Source organism: Actinia tenebrosa, unplaced genomic scaffold (assembly GCF_029948245.1).
Source record: "Actinia tenebrosa isolate PJP-AT-01 unplaced genomic scaffold, QUT_ActTen_1.0 PGA_scaffold2__45_contigs__length_23673736, whole genome shotgun sequence".
Lineage (NCBI taxonomy): Eukaryota > Metazoa > Cnidaria > Anthozoa > Actiniaria > Actiniidae > Actinia > Actinia tenebrosa.
In genome coordinates this window covers 319,818-336,750 of record NW_028292579.1, presented here as the reverse complement: position 1 = coordinate 336,750, position 16,933 = coordinate 319,818, and the positions used below count along the sequence as shown (strand labels likewise).

Genomic DNA, 16,933 nt, shown 5'->3' with positions numbered 1-16,933 from the left:
CGGTTGTATTGTATCAAATTGAGCTGATCCTCGCAGTATATCAAGCAACTTATGCAGCTGCAAATTGAAAGACTCAGAAAATATTCCAAGTTTTGAATTCCAAGTCTTGAGTCTCATGTAAAGTTTTAACTAACCATTGGTCATATTCAGTGTCATCAAGGCTTTACAGGATTTGGAAAGGATTAATTACTTACGTAAGATAAAATAATAATTATTTTATCTTAAACTATTTATCAAATTAATATTTATTATTATTTATTTGTTAATAAGAAAATACTAACCACTCCTCCAGCAGGACCTGATAAGATGGCTTTCGACCCACAAAACCTGTCACATTAATGATGAATATTTATCTTAGTTATAGGTAATACAGAAGATAAGTCAGCATCAGTCAAGTAAGTATACCAGCCTTGGAAGCAAAGGTTGCATCGCAGTAAAACCTTTACTGGGTCAGCAAGACATTGGTTCTACAGGACAGGGGGGGGGGGTGCAAAAGGGTTTGTGGTGATGCAGTATTACCCTATTTTAGGTGCCGTTTTGTGATAGTTTTAATCTTAGCCTGGGGTATTGGGGTTTTACAAGACTAAGTGGTTGCTGGAGAAGGGTAATGCCAGGAAAACTTGAACTTGAGCATAGGATTTCTCCTTTTCCACCAACCCCAATCTAAATAATAACTTGATGCTTAAAAATCACCCATTGCTGGATTTGATACATACCTGCTGACAGGTGTCAATCCCCCATCAGACTGCATAAATAGGACATTGAGATTCTACAATCAACATATATGATTAACATAAACGTCTCAGTCAAATAAAATTGCAATGACCGACCGATAGAAAGGACACAACAAAAAATATTTGTGGAAGGAACTTTCATTGTCTGAAATCTAATCAGAAATAAGAAATAATAAAACATTATGGTTGTACGAAGGGTGGATAGCACTATCTGATGGATAAGCCAATCCTGTTATCCAATAAATCTATCAACTTGATAAAATTTATCTGTTAGATATCGCTATCAATTCTTCGTACGACTGGGCCCATATGAATGAATGAATGAATGAATGATGAGTGAGTGAGTGAGTGAGTGAGTGAGTGAGTGAGTGAGTGAGTGAGTGAGTGGATGGATGGATGGATGGATGGATGGATGGATGAATGAACTTTATTTCAAGAAGGTAACACATGACAGTTCTGATAACCCAGTAGTGTATACTCTAGATTTAGATTGTTAGAGTTGCTAAACAAATGCAAACCTTTAGTCCATCCTTGAATCCAGATGCAAATCCAGACACATATCGTTGGATGCAGGGTGTGAGATATGCGTCTGCACAAGCTATGAGAGAACAAGTGATCATTTTAATCATTTTAATACTGACCATCTGAAGCTACTGGTCTAAGACTAAATAAATTATGTTAAATATACACAAACATATTTGCAATCATCATCCCTTTACTGTCATCATGACATCATGATCTTATCATCAAAATTATCACAATCATCAGAATCAAACATCATCATCATCATCATCATCATCATTAATTATCATTACTATCACCACCACAAACAACCTTCATTATCACCATTATTATCATCCTCATCATCTTCATCATAATCACTATTATCATCCTCATCATCATTATGATACTCATCATCTTCATCATTATCATCATCATCATTATCATCATCGTCAACTTCATCATCTTTATCATCAATAAATCACCATTACTTTTACCATCATCTTCATCATCTTTATCATCATCACTATTATCATCATCATCATCATCATTATGATACTCATCATCTTCATCATTATCATCATCATCATTATCATCATCGTCAACTTCATCATCTTTATCATTAATAAATCACCATTACTTTTACCATCATCCTCATCATCTTCATCATAATCACTATTATCATCATCATCATCATCATTATGATACTCATCATCTTCATCATTATCATCATCATCATTATCATCATCGTCAACTTCATCATCTTTATCATCAATAAATCACCATTACCTTTACCATCACCACCATCATCATCATCATTTCTCTTCTTCGCTTGTGATCATAAACGCTAGGTCCAGGAACAACAGACAGCAACAACATTTCTCCAGCCATTAACATCCTCCTCATCATCACCATCAATGAAAATCAATCAATATCGTCATCAAATCACAAAAGCCACACCATGAAATCCCCATTACCATCACAACTACCACTACTACCATCATCATCATCATCATCATCATCAACATCATCACCATCATCATCACCATCATCATCACCACCACCACCACCACCACCACCACCACCAGCACCACCACCATCACCACCACCACCACCACCATCACCATCACCATCAACATCACCATCACCATCACCACCACCACAATCATCATCACCACCACCAACACCATCACCACCAACACCATCACCATCACCACCATCATCATCACCATCACCACAATCATCATCACCACCACCAACACCATCACCACCAACACCATCACCATCACCACCATCACCACCATCACCATCACCGTCACCGTCACCGTCACCGTCACCGTCACCGTCACCATCACCATGAAAAGACTTCTCTCTCATTTATTATAATTATCAGGTTCTTGTACCTGTGTAGCCTCTTGGTGTTATTCTCATCATCGGCATGACAACAGACGATAGAGAAACCTGTTCAAATCCCATCTCCTTAGCCAGTTCACCAACTGCCTTCTCATGGGTTTCATAGCTGTTGATTGACAGTTGATAAGCGGGTGTACATCATTGATATAAATTGTATTCTATATAATATATTGCCAGTAGTTGCTTTATTCTTGACAATATTAACTCTGGCAGAACATTATCCAATGGCCAGCTGATATTTTAAGCCCTGTGTATATAATATTGAAGGACTGTTGTTGACAATAGAAGTTTGCACCACCACGTGATGGCAGCCATGTCATATGTCAGGAACAATACAGTCGTTTTACATGAGAAAGAATTTAATTCCCGCAAGCAAAGGGATCTTATTGTTCTGCCATCTAACCACAGGAAGCCCAAGCAGTATTATGGGATGGGCACGTGATGGTGCAAAATCTCTATAGACAGGAATGAAGGAATTTGATATGCGTCACTCAGGAAGCATATGACCAGAAGAGGCGAAAAAAGGATGAAAGATGTAGAGAGAGGAGGAGAAGAAAAATTGTTGTCTAAAGACTTTGTTGTGTTAATACCCATTTTTTTGGGTCTCCAAAGGGCATATGTATTTATATATCATATATATAATATGGTAAGTTATTGTCACTTACATGTAAGAGTGCATCAAGACTACAGCCAAACTTTTTATTCCCTTGTCCAAAACTCGCTGTGGAGGAAATCAAGCATAATTATTATGTTTATTAACACTTTTAGGGTCAATATCAGTACAATAAAACTGTGAGTAAAAACCATATCAGTGAAGTATTTCCATTGTTTTCTTTTGTGTCTATTTGACTATTACACGTTCACTAGTATTTTTTATTTCACAGGTTAAATGCCTTCCCTCTATAACATTACAATAAATTTACAGTAACATAAATATAATAGACATAACATGGACTTGGCATATAGATTAAGAATGGTAAATTTATTCCCTTCTTTAAAACTTCTTTATTATATGACCGTGAATCTTAGAGCCTGGACACTAGCAAATCGAGCAATCTGATTGGATCGATCGCATCGCAGACTGGTCTAGATTCTCCGGTATTAACCGGTCCGATTGCATATTAATCTTACGGTGAAAACATTTTGCTCTTTTCAATGAAAAGTGGTCATATAATAAAACTCTTATCAACTGAGTGGGAGGTCTGTACGGGATAATCTTGACCTCGGTCGGGTACAGACCTCGGTCAAGATTATCCCGTACAAACCTCCCGCTTGGTTAATAAGATCTAAATATTAAAATCAGCATCATTGCCACAAACAGATTTTATTAACACATTACCAACCACATTCACATATTGTCATCATCATCACTACTTAATTCACTAGCCCAACAAATCAAAAATCATTAATAGCATAAGTTAATCATATTAAATTAGCTTATTATAATTTTAATTTTAATAATATGTAACGCGCCAATATGTGTATGTGAATTGTGAATATCTAGTATTGATCGTTCATAGTAAAAGCGTCATAAATAGAATTAAAAATATTTTAAAAAAATCAAAAATCAATGTACCTTTAAATCCCTCTTAAGGGCTTCTTTATCGAGTTTTTGCCAGAGCTCAAGCTGGAATAAAAAAATTCATATTAAATCACAAAAAAGAATGAAAAGCTCCGATATCTTTGACAAAGAAATTTTTAATTTTCTGTGGAATCCATTATTATCATCACTTTAGTATGAAGTTATTCAAAATGTTATTGAAAACTGTGGGAATGAAATTACATTGTGATTGGCTGAGATCTTTATGCTAATGATTTTTCCCATTTCAGATCACGCAGTAATTTAATTAAGTGTATATAAATGTGAAATGTGCAATTCCAGAAAATATCCATACCCCTCCCTCACAGAGGAATTTTAATAAACACCCCCCCACCCCCGACCCCAGAAATTCCAATACTTATACTTATACACTCATATTTTACAACCACCACTCTCCATGCGGGGCTCTTCCGTGAGGTTCCCTCCACCTGCACTACCACTACATTCAATATTTACAACATACAACACTCAACTCACATGTTGCTTTTTTTTCCATACAAACTAGCTGTAATTTTGTTCTTTTTCTGACCCCCTCCTCCTACCCCTCAGTAATTCCAAATTCCTCTGTGGGAAGGGGGGGGGGGGGTAGGGGTATGGATAATTTCTGGAAATAAGCAATACCTTCAAATTTTCTCCTGTTGTTCCATGGATAATTTTGTGATCTTCGTTGAGCATGGAGTCTTCTTGTACTGGTACAACTCTTTCATCTACCTCAATCACCTCTTCATAAAGAACTTCAGGGCATATTACTTTCTGTAATTACAATATCAAAAGGCAAAGCAGATACAATATATACTGTATCCTCCTCACAGAAAAGAAAATTTCAATACAGGGTCTGGAAGGGTAGTCACAGGACCCGGGAAACAAATAAAATGTAGCACTATTTCCGGGAAACTATAAAAAACCTTACATGATGCAGGATACTCAGCATCGGTTGTGACTCGAGAATTACCGAATTTAATGTCAGGGATATTGGATTTTGTTGTTGATTTTTCTTTCTAATTTTCAGGAAAAACATTAATAAATAAATGAAAAATTCAAACGCCTTTTATTTGTTAAATTTGGTCATCCCTTGCAATAAAATGGTGCAGGAAGCTGGATTTCAGGAAAAAACTGCTTCAGAATTAGTCACATACTGCTGTGTTCTTTGATCAAAGACTCATTCATACTGGGTTAGCCTCATTTCAGTGTCTAAATATTCACAAATACCAGCGGTAAAGTAAAGAATGCACAACTTCAAAAATACAACCATTTTTAGAAAGTTTGCTGCCAATACCACAACCCTCCCCCCCACCCCCACCCCCCCCATGGTGTAGTTCCAGAAAATATCTATACCCACCATGGAGGGAATGTGTAAAAGGACTCCTCCACCCTCAGGATCTTCCAATTATCTTCCATACAAACACAGACTGTAATTTTGTTCTTTCTCTGACCCCCCTCTCCTCCAGAATTTCCAATTTCCTTTGTGGATTGTGTATGGATATTTTTTGGAATTACATGATAAAAACGTACCTCCCCTCCCAAATGTTATTTTCTTACCAGATCAAATATTTTAGGTCTTGTTTGATTGCCGATATGTAGCAAGTCCCTAAAGCCTTTGGTGACAGCAAGTGCCATTCTTTCACCCTTTCGCTCCAGTAGGGCATTAGTTGCTACAGTTGTACCCATTCGTATCCACTCGATGTATGAAGGATCAATTGGCTTGTCTGCTGGAAACTTGATACCTGTTTCCTTTTATATTGAAAAAAAAATATATATATATAAGTATTTTTTTTCCCATTGTAACTTAATGTGGAGGATAAAACAATAGGTTTCCAATTCCCTTGAATTATTGAAATTCTTTTGTTTTGCCCTCCAAATTGAGCTGCTTTGATGTCACATGCAAGGGGTCTATTTGGAGGACATAACAATAGGTTTCCAATTCTCTTGAAATATTGAAATTCTTTTGTTTTGTCCTCCAAATTGAGCTGCTTTGACGTCACATGCAAGGGGTCTATTTGGAGGACATAACAATAGGTTTCCAATTCTCAAGAGATTGAAATTCTTTTGTTTTATCCTCCAAATTGAGCTGCTTTGACGTCACATGCAAGGGGTCTCTAGACCTTTTAAGCTTCATATGCAAATTGCCCATTTTAGACCACGTGACACCCTGGAGAATTGTTCTTTTATGACAAACATGTTTAAATATTTACACATGAAAGAATCAACTCCCATTTGATACTAAAATCATTAAATCGTAAATATAAAACATTTCCCATTCAAAACTCTGCTCTAAGGGGCTTTAATGCTTGCTACTTTTAGCAAAACGCAAATATTAAGATTGGGCTTTCTGTGGTCCCTCGATATACGAGTGTATTTTGTACACTTTTTACGTTGAGTTTGCAAATAACACAAAAGTATGAAACAATTTTAGTTATTTTAGGTAGAATATACGTATAGAGGATATGAACAGATAAATATTATTTTACAAGGACGCTTAAATAAGCTTCAAAATGCACCAACCTCTTGCAGGATTCTTCGTATCCCTTCCCGTGGCGCATCTTCGTAAGCTGGGTCCTCGGACAGCAGCTTCAGAATCCTAACTTTTCCATGGGGACACTCTGCATAGACGTCAGTGAATGTGCCTCCTCTATCGATAGCAAAACGGAAGGTTTTTTTGAAGAATTCTGAGGTCATTTTTTACAAGGTTAATAACGTGTTGGTGGGCTCCCACGAATTTTGGAATAATTTGTACAAATAACCGCTGCCTTTATACTGCAGGCTCTAAAACCTTGGATTTTTTTTGGTGGCAAATCTTAAAGTTTTTACCAAATAACTAGCGAACAGAGCGCAAATAATAATAAAGAAACCTTAGTTTTTTTTAGAAACCTCCCTTGTTAAGTGTGAGGTTCAGCAGGTATGCATATGTGTCGCGTGATGAGATCACGCTACCTCGTGGCATGTGATCTTCAGATGACCCCTGGATGCCAAAAAAACTAATTTTACAACTGATCACTCCCCGAACGGTGCGCTTAGCTTTTTTGAGGTTCACTATGTATGCACTAACACTACGGTGGCCAAGGGGCGTATCTAGGAAGTTAGATAAGGGGAGTTACAAAATGTAGAAGTCGCACCTTTTGCTAAAATAAAAAAGTAAGTAATGTATCCATCGGATAAGGATTTATCCTCGGGATAGCGCTATCCGCTCTTAACCGGGCCCTGGTGTCTGAACGGGACTGTCTCGTAAGCCGAGAGGTTTGAAACAAACTTTCTTAGTATGCCACCATACCATAACTCGTTCGACAATTGCCCTATTTCACTATGACGTCACTGCTTGTTTATGTGGGGGATAGAATCGCCAAATCCAATAGAAAATTCAACACAATTTGCTCCTAGCGAAACAGTTTAATCTAAAATGGCCAGGTTTTCAGATATAATATGTGTTAATAAGTACTAAAAAATATTCTGAGCGTTTGCTGGCTATTCTACTTGTCTTCGTGGATTGATACGGATTTTAGAACAATTTTCGGTGAATCAGTTGCGTTGATTTGACCCCCTCCGACGACCATGATCCTTTGTGTTCAAACAATAGATTGTTTTCATGTGACGTCATAGTGAAATAGGGCAATTGCTTATGTCTTTCTTGGATCCGGCTTGACTTTGACGTTTTTGAAGCGTGGACTTCAATGTGAACTTAGTTGTTATAAAGTATTTTCAAGAAAGGAAATAAAAATGGGGGTCACTGACTTTGTTACAGAGCTATATAAGAGTTTAAAGGAATTAAAAACTCGTTTTCTTGATATATTTAATGGGACTAATAGATCATTGTGGGGAGAGGGGGGGTGAGGGCGGAGGGGTTGAGTAAATCCCCATAAAAGTATTGAGCAAGCATTTTACCTACAAAAACATGTCGCGCAACCCCACTCAGTTTATATCTATCTGGGTCCACCCTTAGCTAAACGAATGCATCGTGGCATGCGTCGAAGCAATCTCGTAACCAGAGCCCTTATTTCTTACTGCGCATGCTCGACGATACCCAATTATTTCGTCGAGCATGCGCAGTAAGAAATAAGGGCTCGAGTTTGGCATCCAGTTAGTCACGCGTCGAAATGATTCGTGCATTCTCGTCCCCAGAGCTCCTCGGTTTGGTTTTCTTCCCGTCGGAACGAAACCAGATCAGAAAGATCCACTAATATCCCAGAATGCATTGCGAGTGAGATATACCTTTTATTCAAACAGCTAAAATATATTTAGCATAACATATAATAGCATAACCCTTGATATATTAATATTTTCGAAATTGAAAAATCAATCGTACTTTACTTGAGTGTATGTCATACCAGTACATATCCTACAACTGGCTACTTTTATTTTCTCAAATTAGTCGAACATGTCTTCATCAAATGCTAGAGCAACACCTTAGTATAGTTGTATTAGTGGTAAAAGTATATCATTACAAAAAGATTCACATATCAAACCGGTTCAACGGTCAAAGAAAACTATCAGTAATAATCGTGCTTTTAACGATATCTATTTCTAAATCATTTCAAGAGAGTACTTTTGGAGTAATTTTCAGGTTCAGTCGATCCTATCAAATGCTAAAGCAACACCTTAGTATTAGCAGTATTATAGTGGTAAAAGTATATCATTACAAAAAGATTTACATAACAAAACTAGTGGATTCAAAACTAGTGCTAGTGAATTCTCGTCTGGAACGAAACTAAGGACGCGTGCGATTAATCCAGATATTTATGCGATAATCATCAGCATGACAATTCTCCTTTTCGCCCCACAATATACCTAAGTCCCAGGTAGTATCTTTCGCTTTGTTTGTGTGCAAATACTCGCACAAATCACAAATCCAGTTTGTTTCTCTCGTGTATCCATATTTCGTTTTCCACTCAAAGTAGCTGTTGTATGCAGTTTCATTCTTATCCAGGTAATGAAGGTATTTTGCCAGAGCTTCGGCGTTAGGAAAGTCAAGAATATCAATGTACGAGCCAGGAATCAAAACGTCTTTGTTGTAGCTTCCAGCGATGACAACGGGAACCACATTTCTATCCAAAGCATTTTCCCAATATTTTTCGGTCAAATATCCCTTGCAATTGGAATTCTCAAAAGAAAGATAGAATTTATACCTTTCGTTCAGCCTCTGGCAGTCGCGAGTTCGACGCCAACATCTCCCTGTTTGCTTGAAATATTTTTGGCAACCTCCATATACGTCCACTTGGATATACTTAGCAATTTCCTTTACAATGTTAAGTCGAAGAGATGCAGCTTTACGGCAGTTGCTAGCGAGCCAAAGCACTAGTCGATCTTTACCTTCCGTAAAGTTTCTATTGGAATAAAGCTTTTGGGCCTCAATCTTGGATTTGTGGTTCAAGCTGAAGTAGTCCCCATAGAGTGTGTGAATGTCTGACTCGTGGAGATGTGTGATGGTTAGTTCAAACATGTTTTTTAACTTATTCAGTGGATAGCTTGTTGATGCAGGACTTTCTTCATTGAACCATGCCCACATCTGTCCTCTGGGTTTCTTCAAAACAAGCGCTTTCATTTCCATGGGAGATGGTGTGAAATAACCATGGAAAACCACGACACTACTTCTCGAGATATCATCTTTTGAAATAGAGAAGTTACAAGCAGCAATTTTACATGGTCTGTTACTGAAGTCAGTTAGGTTTTTCTCTCTTCCAATAGTGTGAGGCCATGGGAGTTGACCGAAGAAGGACGTGTAGAATAAAATAGTTTTAACTTCCTTTGGTCTAGAAGGACTTGTTGTCGCTGTTGTTTTCACAGTGGAACGAGGCACGTTGAAGAGAGGGTCAAAAACCATAATTTGGAACGTTCCATTTCTAAAAGAAAACGTATCGTAGTTGTAAATCCCGACTAGTATCAACATCAGTATAGCAAGGGAAAAAACGAGAGTTTGTTTTATGCCTTTTTTCATCATGATTCGAATGTGAATTGAATAAAGTGTTGCTGATTACGTCTTTTCTGGACAAAAGTGAGGAATAGCTACCAAATATCAAAAATATTACTATTGAACTCTTGTCAAGTATAGAGTAAAGTCACTATAAACTGACGGCGTGAAAAAGAGTTTAGTAATATACATTAGTAGGCCTTAATTCCATTGTTTTCTCTTGTCGTATATTTGATTACTTTGACTTGTTTGTTGTTTTTTTTTGTCACGGGTTGTTTAATTGCATTCACTCTATTCGAAGTGGTCCCACGGGTGCTATCTGCTAAGGGCTTTACGACAGGCTTGAATTCAGAAAAAAAATATGGGCAAGTAGTGTGGTTGCATTTGTTTTAGGTTTGGGTTACCAATGGTATTTCTTTATTTCTATGCTTTGTATTTTATTTCTATTTCATTGCTGTTTTGCTACCGTATGTCTTTTTACATCGTATGTCCTCGTATGCTTTCGTATGCTTTCTGAAATCACCTAAAACTACCTTTATCACGACTACCGTTTGAAATCCACATAATGAAGCTAAATTCTTCTAAGAGAAATTACGAATTAACTGTTATTATAATATAGCTAGATTATTACGCGCGCTCTGATTGGCCAAAAACCTATGAACTATTTCCCCATGGGCTGCACGGTTCATCTTTTCTTGAATCTAGCTATGCCTCGTGACACTCTTAACGCTTGTTCAATCGTTCTTTATATTTTCTCTCGTGCGTCTATAACGCCATGGGCGCGCGACTTTCTGTTGTCTAATTGATAAGTAATCTCGCGTTCTGATTGGTTGGAAGCGCGTGCTTTATGAGAGCACACACCACGCGCGCACACTTTCAGCTACGTCATTCTTATCTAAAATAACGGTTATTGTAATTTGTATTTTATAAAAGAAATAAAAAACTTTCTTGCTGTGCGGTGTGGAGTTATAAAATACTTGAGGATTGGCAGAACACGCGAGAAGTGTGCTTCTTCTAACACTTCTCTCGTGTTCTGCTAACCCCCGCGTGCTTTATAACTGCACACAGCACGCGCGCACTTTTTATATTTCTTTCTTTTAACGAGTGTGACTCAATCGTATGGAGTTATCAGTGAGTCATGAGTTATAATTCATTAATTGTCTCTTGACATTACGAATTATTTTCATTTCACGACACAGCTGAACTATTATTTTCAAACCCAAAGTCAAGTTCAATCGGAAAATTAGTTCCGCTATTTATTTTTCTTAATTGCGATTCCAATCAACTCCAATTTTTTGATTGGATATAAATCTTCAGTTTAGTTAGCTGGTACTTTTGAGTGTAATAAGGGACTGTGCAATAATTACCAAGAGGTATTCTGAAATGGACGGTTTTGTTGAACATTATTCTTATGAAGTACTATTTGTTGCAGACGAGGACATCGAACAAGTAAGCACAGGCTTGCAATAGCATGGCAACATGTAAAGGTATTCACATAAAGACATTTCTAATTGAAGGATAATGGTAATCATTGTAGGGGGGAGGGGGTTTCAACGTTATTTTTAACATAACAGGGGGGGGGGGAATAACTAAAACTTTTGTTTTTAAGGGGGGGTACTGCTTAATCTTTTGCTTGACATATCTCATTTTTCAGCCCCTCTCCTGATAATTATTGCACAGTCCCTAACAAGGTCTCCCCCTTGATTTAAAGCACGCTCAATGAGTTAGTGAAGTGGTTTAGAGTTATATCTCTAATCAGCCGTGCCCTAACTCGCCACGGCTTATATCAGCCCAGAGGTTGTTTCAGGGTTCGATCTGGCTTTCTCTTTTTAGAAAACTAATTAATATAAATAAGTTATCTATATGCGTGACGTTGAAGCCAATAAACTGTTTCAAGAACTCACTTCGGGAAAAAAGAATTCGCTTAGAAAATCGTAATTTACTTCTCCAGTTCAAAGCCAGCTAATTTTACAAAACTGAAGTCGTTACAAAGTGATCGACGTACGTTGAAGCTCAACCTGGTCCCCAAGCCCTCTCACGCTGTTTGCATGAGCCTGCATACTTCCAGACATTTCTTCACCCGAATTTTCAGGGTGTCGTTCCGTCACGTGACCAGCCAACGCCAAGGTCTTATCTCTCCTCAGCGTGTGAGGGCCCTGGGGACGAGGTTGGTTATAAAATTCATGTGAGATGAGATGGGATGAAGTAGGATGAATAAATTATCTCTGTGAGTGACGTTGAAGCCACTGAAATGTTTCGAGAGATCACTTCAGACATAGGTAATAGATTAACAGACATACAACAACAGACCTATTACTTTGATTATGAATATGTTATTCAAACGGTTTTGAGACATCAAATTTCATGTGTCGATATCATTGCAAATGTCAAGACCTTTTATGTTAGAAAGTATGTAAGCGGCACGTTACAGTCGCTTTAAAGATAATAAATGTCGACGACCCCTTAAAAGAATAAAAACTGGCACGAATAGTTTGCGAATGAAATTTTGAAATTGTATCTAAAAAGATAAACAATTTTTTACGTTATGATGATCGTCAATGAGACATACAGATCAAAAAGGTATCCAGATGCATCTGACCCGAGTCCATATTTTCTACCTCAGTCCATGTTTTCCACGTCCGTTCCATGTTTTCTCTCGTCAAGTCCAGTCCATGTTTTAGACTATGCCCACTAATAACAGCTAAGTCGGATCAAAATTGATGTTGGCTGAATAAATTATATCTGTGAGTGACGTTGAAGCCAGTAAAATGTTTCAAGAGCTCACTTCAGATAAATAGATTTTTTTCTCTTAAGTTTTTTACCTCTCCAATTCATAGGCAGCTAGATTTAGAAAACGATTTAAAAAACTAATTTTCTGTGGCGTTTTCGAATTATTTTGAGAAAGAAAACACACGTTTTGGCACTTTTGACTTGAAGCACACAAGTTGGTTCAAAACTCAAGTAAGATGAATAAATTATCTCTGTGAGTGACGTTGAAGCTAGCAAAATGTCTCAAGATCTCACTCAGATAAATAGATTTTTTTCTCTTAGAAAATCGGAATCTACTTCTCCAATTCATAGGCAGCTAGTTTTAGAAAACCAAATTCTAATTTTCTGTTGCGTTTTCGAATTATTTTGAGAAAGAAAACACACGTTTTGGCCCTTTTGACTTGAAGACCACCAACTTGGTTCAAAACTCATGTAAGATGAATAAATTATCTCTGTGAGTGACGTTGAAGCCAGCAAAATGTCTCAAGACCTCACTTCAGATAAATAGATCTTTTTCTCTGAAAAAATCGGATTCTTTTTCTCCATTTTATAGGGAATTAGTTTAACAAAATAAAATTCTAATTTTCTGTGGCGTTTTTGAACTTTTTTGAAAAAGAAAACACACGTTTTGACGCTTTTGACTTCAAACTGACAAAGTCGGAACAAAGTTCATGTAAAATGAATAAATTATCTCTGTGAGTGACGTTGAAGCCAGCAAAATGTCTCAAGACCTCACTTCAGATAAATAGATCTTTTTCTCTTAAAAAATTGTAATTTACTTCCCCAATTCATAGGGAATTAGTTTAACAAAATAAAATTCTAATTTTCTGTGGCGTTTTTGAACTTTTTTGAAAAAGAAAACACACGTTTTGACGCTTTTGACTTCAAACTGACAAAGTCGGAACAAAGTTCATGTAAAATGAATAAATTATCTCTGTGAGTGACGTTGAAGCCAGCACAATGTCTCAAGACCTCTCTTCAGATAAATAGATTTTTTTCTCTTAAAAAATTGTAATTTACTTCCCCAATTCATAGGGAATTAGTTTAACAAAACGAAATTCTAATTTTCTGTGGCGTTTTTGAACATTTTTGAGAAAGAAAACACACGTTTTGGCCCTTTTGACTTGAAGCCCACCAAGTTGGTTCAAAACTCATTTAAGATGAATAAATTATCTCTGTGAGTGATGTTGAAGCCAGTAAAATATTTCAAAAGTTCAAGAGATAAATAGATTTTTTTCTCTTAGAAAATCGGAACCTTCTTCTACAATTCATAGGCAACTAGTTTTAGAAAACTAAATTCTAATTTTCTGTGGCGTTTTCGAATTATTTTGAGAAAGAAAACACACGTTTTGGCCCTTTTGATTTGAAGCCCACCAAGTTGGTTTAAAACTCATGTAAAATGAATAAATTATCTCTGTGAGTGACGTTGAATCTAGCAAAATGTCTCAAGACCTCACTTCAGATAAATATTTTTTTTTCTCTTAGAAAATCGGAATCTACTTCTCCAATTCATAGGCAACTAGTTTTAGAAAACTAAATTCTAATTTTCTGTGGCGTTTTCGAATTATTTTGAGAAAGAAAACACACGTTTTGGCCCTTTTGACTTGAAGTCCACCAACTTGGTTCAAAACTCATGTAAGATGAATAAATTATCTCTGTGAGTGACGTTGAAGCCAGCACAATGTCTCAATACCTCACTTCAGATAAATAGATTTTTTTCTCTTAGAAAATTGTAATTTACTTCCCCAATTCATAGGGAATTAGTTTAACAAAATAAAATTCTAATTTTCTGTGGCGTTTTTGAACTTTTTTGAAAAAGAAAACACGCGTTTTGACGCTTTTGACTTCAAACTGACAAAGTCGGAACAAAGTTCATGTAAAATGAATAAATTATCTCTGTGAATGACGTTGAAGCCAGCAAAATGTCTCAAGACCTCACTTCAGATAAATAGATTTTTTTCTCTTAGAAAATCGGAATCTTCTTGTACAATTCATAGGCAACTAGTTTTAGAAAACTAAATTCTAATTTTCTGTGGCGTTTTCGAATTATTTTGAGAAAGAAAACACACGTTTTGGCCCTTTTGACTTGAAGCCCACCAAGTCGGATCAAAAATCATGTAAGATGAATAAATTATCTCTGTGAGTGATGTTGAAGCCAGCAAAATGTCTCAAGACCTCACTTCAGATAAATAGATTTTTTTCTCTTAAAAAATCGGAATCTTCTTCTCCAATTGATAGACAACTAGTTTAACAAAACCAAATTCTAATTTTCTGTGGCGTTTTTGAATTTTTTTGAAAAAGAAAACACACGTTTTGGCACTTTTGACTTCAAACTGACAAAGTCGGAACAAAGTTCATGTAAGATGAATAAATTATCTCTGTGAGTGACATTGAAGCCAGCAAAATGTTTCAAGAGCTCTCTGAGATAAATAGATTTTTTCTCTTAGAAAATCGTAATCTTCTTCTCCAATTCATAGGCAACTAGGTTTAGAAAACCAAATTCTAATTTTCTGTGGCGTGTTCGAATTATTTCGAGAAAGAAAACACACGTTTTGGCCCTTTTGACTTGAAGTCCACCAAGTCGATTCAAAACTCATGTAAGATGAATAAATTATCTCTGTGAGTGACGTTGAAGCCAGCAAAATGTCTCAAGACCTCACTTCAGATAAATAGATTTTTTTCTCTTAGAAAATCGGAACCTTCTTCTACAATTCATAGGCAACTAGTTTAACAAAATAAAATTCTAATTTTCTGTGGCGTTTTTGAACTTTTTTGAAAAAGAAAACACACGTTTTGACGCTTTTGACTTTAAACTGACAAAGTCGGAACAAAGTTCATGTAAAATGAATAAATTGTCTCTGTGAGTGACGTTGAAGCCAGCAAAATGTCTCAAGACCTCACTTCAGATAAATAGATTTTTTTCTCTTAGAAAATTGTAATTTACTTCCCCAATTCATAGGGAATTAGTTTAACAAAACAAAATTCTAATTTTCTGTGGCGCTTTTGAACTTTTTTGAGAAAGAAAACACACGTTTTGGCCCTTTTGACTTGAAGCCCACCAAGTTGGTTTAAAACTCATGTAAGATGAATAAATTATCTCTGTGAGTGACGTTGAAGCCTGCAAAACGTTTCAAGACCTCACTTCAGATAGATAGGTATTTTTCTCTTCGAAAATCGTAATCTTCTTCAATTCATAGGTAACCAGCTTTAGAAACGAAAGCCTAATTTTCCGACCTATTTTTGAACCAAATCGAGAACCAAATCGCAAAACACACGTTTTATTACTTTTAACACTTTTAAAACTGCTGCAACTCCTGTAAAACTGACTGAGATAGATAAATAATTTTTTAATCATAACATTTGAAAATTACTTTTCGAAATTAAGGGTTCTAACCTATTTTAAGGCTGGAATTTTAAAGGTGGCATTTTCTTATGACCTTAGTACTTCAGATAGCATTTTGAACGATTTTTAAAAAGAAATCAGAGGTTGTGAATGAGGTTAGTACTTTTAGAAATGACAATTTGCCAAAAAAATAAATAAATAAATAAAATAAATGAAATAAATAATAAAGAAATAAAACTCAAAATTAGTAGTTAACCGACACTTCGGTTGGGTACACTTCAGTTAGCGTGTTACCTTATGCGCAGGAAGTAAAACCAGATAAAGACTCTTTTGAATCAAGGGAGGTATCTAACAAACTCTAGTACTCACACGTGATGCCGTCTGGAAATCCAACCCGAGACTTCACAAGCGAGGGGAATGCAGTACTCTTGATTCCCACGACATTATTTACTGCAAGTCACAATAGCTCAGGGGCCTCGGAGGGGGTGGGAAAGGGGGACTACAGTCCCCCCACATTTTCCCTTTTCCCATACTAGTGTCATATATTTTTCAATCTCACCCTCCCCCCCCCCCTTTTAGGTTGCTCCGCGGCCCCTGTAGCTAGAATTTGAAACACGATGCTTATACCTTTAATTTTATTCACAAATGTTTGAAAAGTTACAGTACTAAGGTAA

The 16,933-nt window shown here is 36.5% G+C and overlaps 2 protein-coding genes and 1 long non-coding RNA gene across 4 annotated transcripts in view; 1 reads left to right on the top strand and 2 right to left on the bottom strand.

Annotated features, from left to right (window-relative positions):
* The window catches only part of LOC116292573 (5-oxoprolinase), a 49,638-nt gene extending 42,561 nt beyond the window's left edge, over positions 1–7,077 (bottom strand). Inside the window, exons 1-9 of one of the 2 annotated variants that reach the window (XM_089034449.1) lie at positions 6,751–7,077; positions 5,788–5,979; positions 4,870–5,001; positions 4,225–4,275; positions 3,314–3,369; positions 2,639–2,754; positions 1,253–1,332; positions 717–769; positions 282–327 (exon numbers count right to left, since the gene is read on the bottom strand). In XM_089034449.1, the coding sequence (XP_088890575.1) occupies positions 282–327; positions 717–769; positions 1,253–1,332; positions 2,639–2,754; positions 3,314–3,369; positions 4,225–4,275; positions 4,870–5,001; positions 5,788–5,979; positions 6,751–6,924 (900 nt within the window). In that variant the 5' untranslated portion in view covers positions 6,925–7,077. The remainder of the gene's footprint in view (positions 1–281; positions 328–716; positions 770–1,252; positions 1,333–2,638; positions 2,755–3,313; positions 3,370–4,224; positions 4,276–4,869; positions 5,002–5,787; positions 5,980–6,750) is intronic. The other variant, XM_089034450.1, reaches the window with a different exon arrangement.
* On the top strand, positions 9–3,456 carry LOC148908930 (uncharacterized). The gene is made up of 2 exons (XR_016120527.1): positions 9–395; positions 2,629–3,456. It is a non-coding gene; the product is annotated as an uncharacterized LOC148908930 (long non-coding RNA).
* A 1,870-nt stretch (positions 7,078–8,947) lies between the features above and the next one.
* Positions 8,948–10,060, bottom strand: LOC116292574 (core alpha-(1,3)-fucosyltransferase-like). Its single transcript, XM_031699917.1, has one exon. It carries the CDS (start codon positions 10,058–10,060, stop codon positions 8,948–8,950), a length of 1,113 nt encoding a protein of 370 aa, XP_031555777.1.
* Positions 10,061–16,933: the final 6,873 nt, after the last annotated feature.